The 16,667-nt window shown below is 37.4% G+C and overlaps 1 protein-coding gene across 1 annotated transcript; it reads right to left on the bottom strand.

Annotated features, from left to right (window-relative positions):
- Positions 1-9,428: 9,428 nt before the first annotated feature.
- Positions 9,429-11,603, bottom strand: LOC126786219 (NAC domain-containing protein 59-like). Its single transcript, XM_050511983.1, has 3 exons — positions 11,339-11,603; positions 10,918-11,183; positions 9,429-10,630 (listed from the first exon to the last, which is right to left on the bottom strand). The coding sequence occupies exons 1-3, from the start codon at positions 11,535-11,537 to the stop codon at positions 9,701-9,703; spliced, it is 1,395 nt and encodes a 464-aa protein (XP_050367940.1). The 5' UTR covers positions 11,538-11,603; the 3' UTR covers positions 9,429-9,700.
- Between the last annotated feature and the right edge of the window lie 5,064 nt (positions 11,604-16,667).

The raw sequence follows: 16,667 nt of genomic DNA, 5'->3' as shown, positions 1-16,667 counted from the left end.
AGACAAGTAATTATGAGTGGTAACATCACTGACACCTCAGTTCACAAGACCCACCACACTGTCCCTAGCAATAAATACCACACAACCGTGACAAGCTGGCCACTTGTCGCGACATGCCTCGGGTGCTTTTGCTCCGGATCCATGAGACTTTCTTGACTGGTGACTTTGGGGACTCGCCAGGTTGCTCCGGATCCATGGATGCTCCGACTGCTAGTCAGCCTCCGGGCACAGCACGGAGATCCTAGTTCACTCACCAGGTCGCTCCGGATCCATGGATGCTCTAATTGCTTGTCAGCCTCTGGGCCTAGCAGGGAGATCCTAGGTCACTTGTCGAATATGCTCTGGATCCATAAATGCTCCGACTGCTAGTCAGCCTAACACGGAAATCCTAGGTCACTCGTCAAATTTACTCCGGATCCATGAATGCTCCGACTGCTAGTCAGCCTCTGGGCCCAGCACAGGGACCCTGGGTCGCTCTAACTCAAGAATCCACCGGCAATAGCAATTTAAACTCCCCACCTAAGAAAACTCATTGATCAGGGACTTGGGGACTTGTTAACACCTCCCCTGGATGGGGTAATTCCCAGTGAGATTCCCCTCGTCTCGGTCGCCAGATTTATCAAAATAGACCTAGCCCAGTGAGGGACTGAGCTGGCAGGGCAAGCCATGCCACATCTAGCTCAGGCGTCGTTGCTAACGCTGCCAAAGTAGCTCACCAGAGCAATAAAAAACATATTGTACGTCTATAAAAGCAACCAAAAACCTTCTATAACGGGTAACGTATCTCTAAGTCCTTAACCTGTAAGCTCAAGTCCAGAATCATTTATAACTTAAGCTTCAGATAGTCATAGGCTGGCGAACCACTGACCCTTGACCTTAATCCCAAATTCGTGCATGTAAATTGGTCTAGAGTAATACAGGCTGCGTGAACTGGGTACTCCAGGTTTCGTACTCGCAACACATAATATTGCATATTTTCAGGTTATGGCTACTAGATAAGGTCCTTTAGCAGATCAGAAACTTCTTAGCAGGTAAAAACGTTGCTTCATGAATGATCTTCCAACTTGGACCGTCTTACTATCCTAGTACCAATTTTGAATTTGATTTTAATGTGTTGGATACGCCTTTTTTTTTAGGGGCATGTCTTGGATGTTTTAAATAGCTGGTGGGTGCAGCTATTTTCACTCTATCATACTCTTTAATTTGTTCACCCTACTTGCTTATTTCACCCTATATTTATATTTCAAAATCTAATTTTACGCATTTCACGTATTTCCTTTTGCTTATACATATACAATTAAGAAATTACTTTTGTTAATTAAAATCTTTCATTTAATATTTTAATATATGGCAATTTCTCAAGTTTCCTTTCAAGGAACAAAATTTCCTAATCTAATCTACTTCCAGTATCTTAATACAATCTCAAACAGTAACAATGCTTTAAAAAAACAAACAAACAATTTCCATGTTCGTCTATTTTGATTTAACAAACATATCTTTAGAGATATATATGATGTTAAGAGTTGTGATTTGTGACTAACGAAGAAAATATTTGTTTTTCTTTCTAACTTGTTCTTGGTATTGTAAAAATTTTGATGAAGCTAACGTAATAATTTAGTGAGATGAAGAACGAATCAATGATGAAGGAAAACAAAAAAGAAAATGAAAAAAAAACCAATGAAATATTTAGTCTTTCTAATTAATTTCATAAATTGGTAAGAAATTAATATACATATTAGTGGCGAATTTTCAAGTCATACACGTGGACAACATTTTGGGTGACGTGGAATCCATGTGGTCATTTGGGCTTCACACGTAGATGTGGGCAACCAATTGGCAATGGATTGAGTGGCCCAAACTCTTATAAACCCACATGCTAGGTCCTATTTTCCCACGTGAGATGTATACTCTCAACACGTCCCCATACGTGTGCCGAATTTTCAAGCCATGCACGTGGACAACATTTTGGGTGACGTAGAGTCTGTGTGTTCATTTGGGCTTCACACGTGGACGTGGGTAACTCGCTCTGATACCATGATAAAGTGATCTGAGGTTCACATCCAAAACTAATTAGCTATGGATGGAGTGGTCCAAACTCTTATAAACCCACATGCTAGGTCATAATGCCCAATGTGAGATATATATTCTCAACACGCCCCGGCATGTGCCGCGAATTTTCAAGCCATACACATGGACAACATTTTTGGTGACCTGGAGTTCATGTGGTCATTTGGACTTCACGTGTGGATGTGGTCATGTGGGTAACCTGACTCTGATACCATGATAAGGTGATCTGAAGTTCACATCCAAAACCAGTTGACTATGGATGGAGTGGCTGAAACCTTTATAAAGTCATATGCTAGATCTCATTTTCCTATGTGGGATATATACTCTCAACATTTAATATAATCTTTTAATAATTAAAACATATGTCGGGTGAATAAAGAACATGGTAGGGTGGTAATAGCCGCACCCATAGCTGGATTTGTATGACATGGCCTATCTAACTTTACTGTGCTAACATTAATAATCAGTATCTACTTGCCATTACAAACAACTTATGTGAATATGTTATTGACTTTCTATCGTGTTCATTTATAATGATGGACTTTGTGTAGCACTCAGTTGTCCATTTTAAAACCAACACATAAGAGCAAGACTAATGATATAAGGCGTCTATCCTAATCAGTATCTTTTGCAATTACCATACGAGGTCAGATATTTATAGGTAATGGTACAAATAACATTGAATCAAAAGTCCAACATTTCATAATTGAAAAATCCTTGGTGCTATGCAACTTAGTACAGAATGATAAATTCAGAGGACCACTTAGTGAAAGCTTCAAAAGAGAAAAATGAAAGTCGTTTTTAAAGCTTCAACTTAATGCTACACATGTAAGTTTTAACTTTTAGGATTTGCATATGTTCATTTTATCTATTGTTTACTTATACTTTAGTTACTATTCTTAGGGAACGTACACCAAAACAAAATAATTTGGGACTTATATGAGCTAACGTAATAAGTTACTACCTTCAATCTTACATTATGTATTACGATGAACAAATAAGTAGTCAATAAATCTCACCAATGAACAATTTGAACGAATGACATGAATATTTCAACCGGAGAGAATTCAAGCATAAGGTGTGGATACAACTTCCAACAGGTCGCACTAGAATTGTTAGTATCATGACAATAAGAGCAAGGAGGGAGGGGCTGATTCCCGAAGCGTGGTGGGGGTCCTTGCTGATGAAGTGGAGCTAAAGTTGCTTGCTGAAGGGGTGGTGCTGGAGATCTAGCATGAACAATAAGGTTGGAAACTTCAACTTGTGTCTGATGAAGACTCTCTTGTTGAGACTCATTCTTACGGATATATGTGAAAGCTGTGATTAGGCTAGGGGGTTCGGTCTTTCTAAACAATTCTTTTTTCGCATTGTTATGCTTTGTATCAAGACCCTTTAAGAAATGGTGAACTCGCTCAAGCTCCTTCTCTTTTTGGTACCAAACAATATCCTCTTGATTCTTGATCATGCAATGACGTTTCACATCAATCTCAGCCCAAATATTTTTCAGTTTGGTGAAATATTGCGCCACCGGTTGCCCATCTTGTTGCATCGCCAAAGCTGTGCAAATTAACTCATGAACCTGTTTGAAAAAAACAGAGTCATTAGTATATAAGCCTTCCAGTGTCGTCCATATTATCTGCGCAATGTCACATGCCTCCACCAGATCAACTATCTCTTCATTCATAACTTTCCACAAGACTGACATTACAAGACCATCATCGTCGTCCCACTTAGTGTAGGCAACAATATCATCTGCACTAGGAGCCTTAGTTACTCCGGTTACATGCCTCATCTTGTGCATTCCTCGAAGATAAGCTGTCATAATTCTCTTTCATTTACGGAAATTGGTCTCATTGAGTTTGGCGCCCCCAAAGGAACCACTTTCAGAACTCTTGACAGATACTTCAAATTTCAGAACATCATTGATCTGAGAACTCTCAGCATTGTCTCCAGAACCCATTGAAAATCAAATTAAAAATCAGTAATTATGCAGCAGAAACACAAAAAATTGATATGAATCTGTCTTGGGTGCACTTGCACTGTCGGTGAACTTGCACTGACAACCAAGACTACAGAATTTGGGCCGGGTCGAATTTGGGCTGGGTTGGGTCAAAGAGTAGCCGAAAGAGCTGAACACGACGTCAGACGACGTCGGAGGGGAACCTCGCCGCCTAGGCGGCGCCTAAGAGCCCAGAGACCCATGGCCGCCGCGATTTTGGGCTAAACGGCGGTGTTAGGCAGCTGGGCGGATCTTGGGCGGCTAGGTTTGTTTGTTTTTTTTTTTTTTTAGTTTTGGATTTTGAGTTTGATTCAAATACAAAAGAAGTATTTGAATGATATGGAGAAGAAGAATTTGATGAGCTCCGAGGGATTATGCTTGCAAAAATGCATTCCCGTTGTTTGAATTGTTTTTCTTATTTTCCAAATGGTTGGTGAATTGTGTTTTTTATTATTAATTTTCCTAAGTTCATTGTTGTTGAATTGTATTTCTTTTTTTTTCCTAAGAGGCTAAGATCATTAGATCAATATTGTTGAACATTTCTAAGGATTAAGAACATATGTATTTTCAGTATTCTAGACATTATATATTTTTTACATTAATTTCATGCATTATATTCTTATTTTAATTGTATTTATATAATTATTTGTTATTAAAAATTTTCAATATATATAAAAATACAAATCCGATTAATCCCCGATTAATCCTCTGGGCACTGGTTTTCAGCTGTCCGCCTGATTACCGCCTAGCGGTTTTTAGAACCTTGGTCGCCACTGAGAATCGCGACTCCATCAACACTGCTTGCCAGAAATTGACCGCCAGCTGGGTCTGCGCCGCCGCGGTTGCCAACCCTAATGTGGGTTTCTCCTAGTTCACCGCAATCGACTTTGTGCACGGCCGGACTAGGCTCGAGCAGGGGAAGCCCGAACGCTCAGTCACCGCTTGCAACTTGGGACCTGCTACATGTGGCTATAGGGGAGGTAGCCAAGATGTGCATCCAGGTAGAAGCTATGCAGTTCAAGCCGAAAAGCAGGGGCATCTTGGGTGCTCCAAGAGTGCCCTCTCCAGCCACTCTCCCTGATTTCGGGTACTTCTTCCAGCCCCAACAAGAGTCGCTTCCCCATAAGCACTTGCAGCTTGAGGGCGTTTGGGAAGGCCAAAGGGTGGTGTATAGCTATCAGTATTTGCTTGATCCTAAAGTGGCGGGGATTATATCCAAGGCTGCAACAGTTCCACGCCAAAAACACAAACCCAGAAAAAATAGAGGATGAAAAACAATTGGCTTTGATACCAAGTAGAATAGAGTGAATGCTTCTTGTATATTGAATGATTCTTCTTACACTAAAATATTCTATAAATAAGCTAACAAGAGTACAGTTAACATATATTTGTATATTCCTACCACAAATCACTCCCTAATTGGTTCCCCTTGAATCACGCCATCATTGGCTCCATTACTCACGCTAACAAGAACCTTATTTATAATTATAGCAATACAAGTTCCTCTCTACTGTATGTTTATCGAATTGGAACCATTTATTTTCAAGTTGTTTGATTCGTTCCCTTACTTCCCAGCTCTCATATTCATGATTCGTTGAAACTCAGTACATGAATAAAATCTGCAAAACTTGAGACTACATATGTTTCCTAATTTCGAATTTGTTGTTGTTTCATTGGTTATTGAACTTGATGTCTTTATGAAAGTTAGAGTAGACATCCTAAAGATCATTTGAGAGCTAGAGTCTCTTATAAACGATTTTTTTAGAATTAGCTATGATTTTTCAAAATTACAGGACAACATAATTTTCTATTAAAAAAACAGTAGCATGAGAACCGAAACTAGTCAATCATGCTTTAATGCAATAGTATTTCAAAACTAAAGATTCCCAGGTTTTAAATAAGACCAATCTCTTCCTTGTTGCAATTTATTCAAATCATTTAATTGTATGGTTTATTCATTAGTACCACAGTCACACCTTCAACTCAATAAAAGTTTTTTGAAAAAAAAAAAGTTGGGGTGTGACACATCATCTTTGCCATACGAGCTTATACCGAATGAAATATCGATTCGAGTTTATTGCAAGTACATGCATATACATATCCTAGTTTAATAGAGAGTTTCATCTCCCAAGACATATCGTCGCTCATACGGATGAAACATATCTTCTCATGACTTCAACTGATTCATGGGATACTTATAGGCATTAGTTAAACATTTTTATTGCCTTTAGCCTACCTATGAACAACATCATCAATAATGGTCATTACTTTTGAGACCTAGTGTTCCCAAAATCCCGTCATTCTAACTTTGGATGAGTGATATCTCTTAGGAGTCAATCACAATTTATCCGTAATTTACACTGACAAACTCAATATCCCAACCCTAATCATGTTAATGTACTATGTGGTCTGGAGGCACTAGAATTGGATGAAAATCTGATCCATTCATGATCTTAGTCTTTATCTCTTACTTAATTCCAACAAAAATAATATGTGACCATAAGTTGCCAATTCAGTTGTTTTGGAAACCATCTAACAGACAAGGTAGTAGAGTGCAATGTCATCCATTACGAGAGAAAATCTTCTCGTAGTCGATTTCTTAGCGTGTTGTGAGATACCTTACGCTACAAGGTGAGTCTAAGTTCTTTCTCACTACTCTTTCTAACAAAGACATGACCGATATGGTTTACACTTCAGTCATCCGCATTACCTGACCAATACATATCTCTTTGTCTAAATTGGATAACATCTTTCCATATAGGCCAATCTACAACGTTGGTATTTTGCTTCAACGAAGTATGGTTCAACATCAAACTCATTTAATGTCATCATTTGTCGAGATCTCTCTTTGGATAGGTATTGACATCGAGGCATCCCCTAATGATAACCATCATCCAAGAATATAGACGAGTGAGTATCATTAATTATAGATCAAATTGTGCCAAACTCGCATGCATCAAGTATTATCGAACCAAGTGCTCTCCCTACTCTTTCGTGAGAACCACGTCCTAGTGACACCATATATATACCACATTTTTTTAGTCATCATGTCACCAACAATGGGTGACTAAACGTCCACTTATCGGACATCAATCCTTACAAGTCTATTTGATACTTGAGCAATATTTTGGTCAATGCAACATTTAAATTTGATCTCATCACTCCAATTTATGATTAGAAACATGATGAGACATAGTGGGAAAAACCATGACAAATCCAAATTTAACTTGAACATACTTGTTATTCTCTCTCCCCCCCCCCCCCCCCCCACCCAAACAATGGGAAGACTGGCTCATCAAATGTAACTAAACGAGATCGTATGTTAAGGTCTTTATATAAGCAGGCTTTAGGTGGAAGTTCATGTTTTATTCAAAGACAATATTCACATCAAATAGCTCATCATTATGCGCTTGTGGAGTTGGGAATTTGACACATAAAATATGTGGACAATAAACCGTTAATATAATCTGTTAACAAGCATGCATATCATTAGAATTGAAACACTAACATGCACACTATTACAATCTTCAACAAAACACTTTGAATGTTGTTTGCAAGAGCAACTAATATGTAATGAAGGCAAAAGAGACCACTGATATACATCCATCAACAAAACAAAAAGAATACTCAAATGGTCAATCCTAGATTGACACATAATAGGACAAAACAACCCAAAACTAAGCCCCCGGGGCGTTTCCCAAAAAATTTCCTTATATACCCAGAATAAAAATAGAAAAGATACAACATGTCATTTGGAACGTCATGTTTATCTTATAGCGAAACGTTAGTTGACTAAGAAATCATTCTTGGCGAAAAAATTGTCTCAGCCACATTTCATTTGGTAGGGGACTTCTTTGGCTAACTCGTGACCTTCTGGTTTGGTGACGTATTTGTTGGCATGCCAACTCACAGTAGGGGCCAACCAATGTTTTACAACTATTTGTTATCAATCTGACCTCTCTAAGAAGATTGTGGGACGATGAAATATTACTCTCAGCCGTGGGTTTTGTAATGTATCGGAAGTAAGAACTTTAACATGAGACAACTTGCTAGCTACGGTATTTGTGTGACTTGGTGAATGATGTGAAAGTGCAGGTGCAAGTCATTTTTTTAAATAACTTTCATATATGACTTGCATAGAAATATGTTAAATCAAAGTAGATGCGAACAAATAAATTGTAAGGAAATAAAGAACAATAACGTAAAGAACGATGATATAAAATGCAAGAAATATATATATATATATATATATATATCAATACGAGTAAATAAAATGATAAAGTAAACACGTAAAGATTGAATACAGTGAAATGTTGAATTGTATTGATAAAAGAAGCGTAGTCGTGTTGAGCATCTAGTAAAAGACCTCTAAATAAGATGACTAGAGAGATCTCACATCAAATAAGTGACAAATAAAATACAACTTATAAGTAGGTGGATAATATACCTAATTGTACTAAGACATTTTATAATTAAAACCCACCACCTAAGATTGTATGAGTATAATGGAGATCCACGGACCACGTTCATCGTTGTTTAACATGGTATCAGAGTGTGCTCCTCTCCAAATCATTCCCCAAGCATAATGAGCCCAAATTTGGGTTTATGAAAAAAGTTTGAACAACATTATGTAATTGTTAACTCGTCTTAGGCGGCAGAACACATGTCATTGAGAGAGACGACCATCCCCCCCCCCCCCCCCAAAGTTCATTAAGTTTTGACATATATGTCGAGTGATTATTGTAAGTTTAATTTGTTGTAGTACTAACTCGTGAGACATTGTTTCATATCATTGAAAGGATAAATTGTTATATATACTTTCCACATATCCCACGTGACGTATCCCCTTAATGTTATTGGTCTATTTTTTACTGTGATTGTTTTTCATTGATTCTTATATATGAATAAACTTTTGTCATTTTTACTACATGCATGCTAATTATACTATGGCTTAATATGATTGGTTAGGTATACCACATTAAAGTGTCACGTGGTGTGGCGGGTAGGCAGAATAATTACTCCATGGAAAGTTTGTGATATACACATTCCTCCAATTCCCTTAGCATAAGTCCCGTTTTTTTTTTCTTTTCTTTTCTGGTAATGGAAATCCTACTTCTTTTTTTATATAGTGTTGCCAAACATAGTCACTACCCAAGCATGTCTCATGGAGACATGGAGTCAAGTAGTCCCATAAAACAAACATTCTTAGGGCACCCTAAATGTCTACCTCACTCGCAGCCTAACATACTTTCACTACCCTATTAGCAGATAGATGTAATTTTTGTCATATTAATAAAATTGTCCTTCTACTCCAATCTATTCGAATTAATACTTTGAACAATTAAGGAGTGGAAGAGTTGCTTCTTATATATGAGTTTTACATGAGGCAATTTATACGTAATTAAGTACGTGCATTACATGAGATTTACTTGAACGAATCAATGTAATGAATCTTAAAGCTAGCTAGTACCACTACATGTATATATGTACGTACCAGCTAGTACCATTTACAGTATTGTATATGCAATAACAGTAACAAATTAATCACCTATGAAATTGAGACTGAAATTAAAGAACAAGAAATTAGCAGCAGTAATTAAGACGCTAGCTAGCTAGTGAAATTAGCTCCGAATGTCAATAGTCCCACAAGCCTTCAATGTCCGAAATGGGGACAATTGATGGACTGTCAGGATGATCTTCATATAATTTGTTGCTGCTTCCGACCTCGATTTCTTGCTTTGAGACGAGTGATGATGATATTTCGGTGGTGTTCATATCCGCGGTGCTCAATCCGGTGTCTTGTGAGACGCTAAACATAGACTGGTTGGATGAATACTGCTCCACCTTGCACTGTCTACTATCTAAGCCTCCTGAGCCTGCTGTTGTTGCTGATGATTCGATGTTGTGGTTGTTGTTGTTAGCTGCAGCCATTGCTCTTAAAATGGCCTGATGATCAATTGTGCTGCTTTGAAAGTTGAAAGAGTAGCCTTGATTATTTGGGACTGAAGTCCTGGGACCCCTAATCTCTTGTTGCAAGTAATAATCAGAACTATTATTTAGCTGAAAAGAGAAGGGTGGGTTCGGGATCAGCTGGTGATGATGATGAGTCTGAGGGTATAACATGGTGGGGGTTGCCATTGGGTTACTCATTTGGTAGCTACTGGCGGCGGCAACAGCGTTGGGAAGCTGAAATTTGTTGACCTGACGAGCGGAAGATCCATCTTGAAAGTGGTATTGCATACTTGCTGGAATTATATTTTTATTGGCTGCTCCTGGTATTGATAGTGGTGCTGCTGTGATGTTTCCTTTGGAGTAGTGGTCGTTGTGCTCTCCATAGTCGACACGGTAGCCGCCGTAAGAGCCTGCAGCAGGCTTGTCGTAGGAAGGAGTAGGATCCATGAGAGGTGGGAGCGAAGAAGAATAATCCAAGAAATCGTCCCCAAAAGAGTTGAGCCTTAGCTGCTGGCCGCCGTCAACGCCTTGATCAGTCGGAGACAATGGACTAGTACTAGTCTTTTTAATCCCCATGTTCTTGTGAAAAACCCTACACACAACCCATTCATCCTGCAACAACAAAGATATATTATCAGGGACTAGACAATTAATTCGATCATCACTTGAAGACACCCATCTAAAAGGTTTTTTTTTTTCTCATATTGAAGCTAGGGTCCCCCTAGTCGATCCCATGAAAAGAAACTCTCACCCAACATATAAGAAAGGGAAAAAAATCGAAAAGGAAATGAGGAGAGAAAGTTAGCCATCATAAGCAAATTATCAAGAAGAAGAATGTAAGGGCTGCAAATTAAGTAACGTAAGAGAAAATTAATGGAAATTAATAAGGGGAAAGTGACCTTAGCTGAAGGCTTAGAAAGGTTGCCATGGAGTCTATATTCGTGCATGACCCAGTTGGTCTTCTCACCCTTGGGAGCTCTGCCGGTGTAAAACACAAGAGTCTTCTTCATCCCGACAATGATTTTCCGCTTGAAAATCTCTTTATCTTTTCCGGTAGCTTTCCAGTATCCAGATTCCGTCGCTCGATTCGTCCTCATGCCAGTAGGATACTTTCTGTCTCTCTGGCAGAAGAAGTACCACTCCTTCTCCCCCATCTTTGCCTTGTCTGCCATGATATGATATGATATGATATGATATGATATGATATGATATGATATGATATTACTAGTTAGAATTAGGACTATAATTAATCGAGAGCTAATTAGTCGATCACTTAAGATTTATGAGCATGCTAGATAGCTAGGGTATATATCAACTTACCGGGTAAATCCCAAGGTTCACACTTGTTCAAATCGGCTTCACCGATCGCTGCCGCGGCGAAGTTGCTGTTGGCCACCTTCTCCGTGAGATAGAAAGTGATGATCTCCTCGTCGGTAGGATGGAAACGAAAACCAGGAGGCAAGGCCATCAGCTCATCAGGAGGGCCTTGTTGGTTCACCACCATACCTTCTTCTTCCATCAGAGATATGATCGACGCCGCGTAGTAATGAGAGAGAGAGAGAGAGAGAGAGAGAGAGAGAGAGAGAGAGAGAAAATATCAGAGACGGAACTTGGAGGGGTTAAATAGATGGAGACGATTTGTACATGGGGACAGCTCATATTGAGGAGATGCGTGGTGCGCAAGGCATCTTACTGAGGAAGCTAACCTCGTGTCTCTTCATTTTTATATTCTTCTTCTTCTGCTCTCTTAGCTTGAATTGGCCATTTCTCAACTCTATCGACCTGTTTGAAAACGATTACTTATTTGCTAATGAAATTATAAAGTGATCAATCGAGAGGGAGCTTTCTCTATTGGCGCTTCCGCCGGTAGACCCATGTTTCTATCTGGCGCCGATCCGCCCCTTTCACATTTTCTGATTTCCTTTCAAATCAAACAGTTGAATCTATCTAACCGCTATCGGAATTTCATATTGCATCTTCCAGTCAGTTTCCTCGATCCCTTGAATCTTAATTTGCTACTTGTGTTTGTTCAAACCTAGCTACACAAAAAAAAACGTCAGTTGATGGATATCTAGATTCATCCCATATTATTACTATCTTAAAATAATACATTCAACTACATAAATGAATGTTATCTAATACAAAGAATTGATCAACTATACGTTGGTAGAGTTGTTACGAAAATAATATCTAATTTCTTGCCACTTGACAAATGGATTAATATTCATTAAGAACACAACCGACTTTGAAATTTATACATACAAATAGCTGCAGCCACTATTATATATGTATATGGTATATTCCCGATCATGAAGTAACGAAACTTGTTTTCAGATACGATAATGAAAGATGAGCATATGCATATATAAAGCTTTTCACATAAGGAGATCTTTATCTTATCTTAAGATACAAATTTTTATTTTTGACCAACTTTTCGATCGATTTTTCACATCTCCACCGTCCAATATCTAAGTTATAACATATAGATCATCTACACAAAATTTCAGCTGATTTCATGATCGTTAAAGTATCGAACTATTCAAAACCAATAGATGTATTGAATTTGCCGAACCTGAACCGTTCATATTTTGAGTAGACAATCGAAGTTATGAGTACCTTAACGGTTATGGAATCGGCTGAAATTTTGTGGAAATGATCTATACGTTATTACCTAGATATTTAACGGTGGAGATGTGAAAATGCGATCGAAACGTTGGTAGAAAATGAAAATCCGTACCTTAAGCTAATGACCTCCTTATGTGAAAAGCCTTATATATATATATATATATATATATATATATATATATATGGACTTCCTTTTGTGAAAAGCCTTGTATATATATATATATATCCATTAACATTAATTTGGGCTAATTGCATATTCTCACCGTAACATTTCAGTTGTTTCCATGATGAAAAACATGATCATCAAATATTATATAAAAAAATCTCTATAATTTGATGTCATTAAGGCGGATCTATCACTATAGTTAGACACCTTGCAAGTCGGAGCTTTTTATCGTAGAAACTTTAATGAATATGCGATCTCATGTCGACCCTATAAACTAATGCAAGTTTATGGTATGGCAACCATGCGGTCTCTAGGTGAACTTGAACTTTTTCGATTAGGAGCTTATTCTTTTTTCTTCGGATAGGGTGGTTTAAAATCTCTTTGACAAGGTGGTAAAGGTAGCTTTGAACATAAAGACGGGTCAATCAGTTACGATTAGGTAAGTTCCATAAGAAAGTTGTTGAAGTTTGATCGTGTCGGAACAAAACAAAAAGGGAAACTTCACGAAAATTTAGCCCAGTCGAACAAAACGGCAACTCGAACGACGTCGCCAAGTAACCGTTTGAGCTGGCCAGCTCATCTCCCTAATAGGAGTAGTAATAGCATTAGCTAATCCTAGATAATAAATCAAATTAGGAAAATAAAAATGAATGTCAAAATAATCACGCGTGGACCCCAGCAAAATATTACTAATAAATTCCCATAATTCAATAGCTTACCATTAATCAAGGAGTAGTGGGATGACTGGGATCTAAATAATATTGTAAATATATATATAAGAAGAATATGTAAGAATTGGAAGGGAAGGGAGCGAGATTGGAACACAAGACTAGGGTGTTGACTTTTGTACAACGAAACTGCAAAGCAACCATTCATGAATGCTTACTCTTCCCTTTCATTGCACTAGTAGAACCTGACATTATATGACGACATTCTTTACCTCACACATCGAGAGAGAAGAGTAAACTAAGCTAAAAATATTCTTTGATTGATTGATAGCGGCGGAATTGCAAAACTATGAAGAAATTTCAACATCAAGTCCCAAATTCTCGTGTTAAACTTAGAATTTCCTATCAATACATCACAGTTGGGCTCGGTTCGGGCTATAGTAAATTTAAATAAATTGCGGGCCGGGTTTGGTATTTTCACAAATACGAAAATCCAAGCTCGCCCACTTAAAACAGGACTTACGGGCTTTTGCGGGCCTTACAGACTTTTACGGGCCGGGCTTTGCGGGCTTGTATTAGAAAAAAAATCTAATTTAAGGGTTTGACACAATAAAAGAATTATTAGAAAAAATTCTAAAAAAAAGTCACAAATAAATTCTAGTTTCGAAATATTGTCGATCGACACTAATAGATATGATCGATATATATATTTAAATGGCGGGCTGGGTTTGGTATTTTCACAAATACGAAGATCCAAGCTCTCCCACTTAAAGCGGGCCTTACGGGCTTTTACGGGCCGGGCTTGTATTAGAAAAAAATTATAATTTAAGGGTTTGACACAATAAAAGAATTATTAGAAAACATTCTAAAAAAAATCACAAATAAATTCTAGTTTCGAAATATTATCGATCGACACCAATATATGTGATCAATATATATATTTAGGGACACTATAAAAATTTCATCCATTTGAACATGGTTTTACCATCCGTACCTATGGTCAACTAAAAAAGAGGTGTTTTCACATAATAAAACCTCATTGACCTGCGGCTTTGCCAAATGGGTTTCCTCGTTGCGACTACACACGATCGGTGACAAAAATTAGGTGATTTCAAATATATAAACAACTTTCCGCATTCGTATCTTGGTAATGGGTCTCCCCCTTAGGGCATATTAGTATTGTTTTTGGTTTACCGGAAATTCCGACGGTCAAACGAGGTCCGAAATTGATGAAATTTTAAAATGATCATTAAATATATATACTGATCACATCGAATGGTGTCGATCGATTCCGAGAAGTTTCATTCATATAGTCGCTTCATAATGCGATAGTTTTATTATAAACCTAATATAAAAGTTATGATATATTAGTGGACACTTTGGCGATCGATAACTCTAGTTCGAAATATGGTCGATCAACACGAGCAAAAGTGATCAATATATATATATTTAGGAAACGAGTAAAAATTTCGTCAGTTTTGGATATTGTTTGACCATCTGTACCTACGGTCAACCAAAAAAGAGACGTTTTGACATATTAAAATTCTCTTTTACCGGGACTTTGCGAAATGGGTTTTCTTGGTGCAACCACACACAATCGGTGACCAAAATTAGGTGATTTCAGATATGCAAATGGTTTTCGGTGTTCGCATTTTGGTAATGGGTCTTCCCTTATGACATATTAGTGTTGTTTTTGGTTTACCGAAAATTCCGATGGTCAAACGAGGTCCGAATTGGATGAAATTTTTTCAGGGTCACTAAATATATATACCGATCATATCGACTGGTGTCGATCGATCCCGAGAAGTTTCCTTCATATAGTTGCTTCATAATGCGATAGTTTTATTCTAAACCTAATAAAAAAATATATATATAATATTTTATTATTTAGCGGGTTTTGTGGCGGGACGGGCCGGGTTTCACATCTCTAATATAAGCCTGGCTCTCTACGCACGGAAACGGGTTTTGGCGGGCTTTCTCGCGGGCCGGGCCGGGTAAAAACTCATCGGACTTGCGGGCCTCCGCAGACTTTTCGAATCCGCGGGCTAAATAATGAGGCCTACGTCACATGAGGTCATTTTCCGTCAGGGTGCCATCTTTTTAGTCACTTGTCACGCACGTGCTCTTAAAACAAAGATAATTATTAAAATAACCTTAATAAAAAGTTTTAGTGTTAAATGTCGTCAACCCACCAAACTCTTAGGAGTGTGTATTGTATATAGATTTGTGTAGAATTATTTTAATTGACTGACTTTTTAGAAACTCTACGGAATCTTTAAAAAGTACACCGACTCTTATAGAATTATCAAAATCACTGATTTCAACCACAGACTTTAGGCTGATATCTAGCGACTTTTATTAATTAGTGAAATTTAGATAATTGATATTGATCGACTCTCATAGATTTCTCAGTACTCATAAAAAAATGGAAACTACTTTTCTTTCCGTGATAATTTGCTTCATTCCCTGATGCGTCATAAGTATCTGGGTTGGCCCTATGAGTTCTCTGACGCCTCGTGAGTGCTATTCAACGAAGATTAATGCATTTTAGAAAAATTTATACAAAATAATTTTTTTCTAAGCAAATTTATTAGTTGTGTCTATTACAAAAATACAAAGTCATTAGAGAATTTATTTAAGAAAATTTAAAAGAAACCCTTCAAAATTAATCTATCGAGAAGTAGGTACTAAAGAAATGGAAATAACTAAATTGTTCAGAAAGTTCAAGCTAAAAAAGTCGGTGTTCATGACACATTGATATGATTATTATTCTTTTTTCTTCTTACGTACTTCTTTTATCATCATTGTTTTTATTGTTAGCATCGAACATGTGTTCACATATGAGAATGCGATTTTAATAAGTGTAAAGATACAAGGTAAGAACATAACATAAAGAAGAAGAAAAACAAGCATGGTATCATATGAATAATCATGAGTATAAAACATGTTAGGTTGTAGGAAAAAGAATTGGTAAAGAAAAGAAAAAAATAAAATCAAGAAAAATGGTGGAGAATGAACGTCTTTAAATACAATGATAAATTCCATGAGAAAGTCTATGAAAATCTTTGATCTAAAGGCTAGACAATTTTTGGATTGTGGTGTGTATAATTAACACTACAAAGTCCATGATTCTATGAGTTTATAATTTCATAAGTATGAATGATATTTTGAATACCTACATAATTCTATT

The sequence above is a fragment of the Argentina anserina genome, chromosome 1 (genome assembly GCF_933775445.1).
Source record: "Argentina anserina chromosome 1, drPotAnse1.1, whole genome shotgun sequence".
NCBI classification, from domain to species: domain Eukaryota; kingdom Viridiplantae; phylum Streptophyta; class Magnoliopsida; order Rosales; family Rosaceae; genus Argentina; species Argentina anserina.
This window is presented reverse-complemented; position numbering and strand designations above follow the sequence as displayed.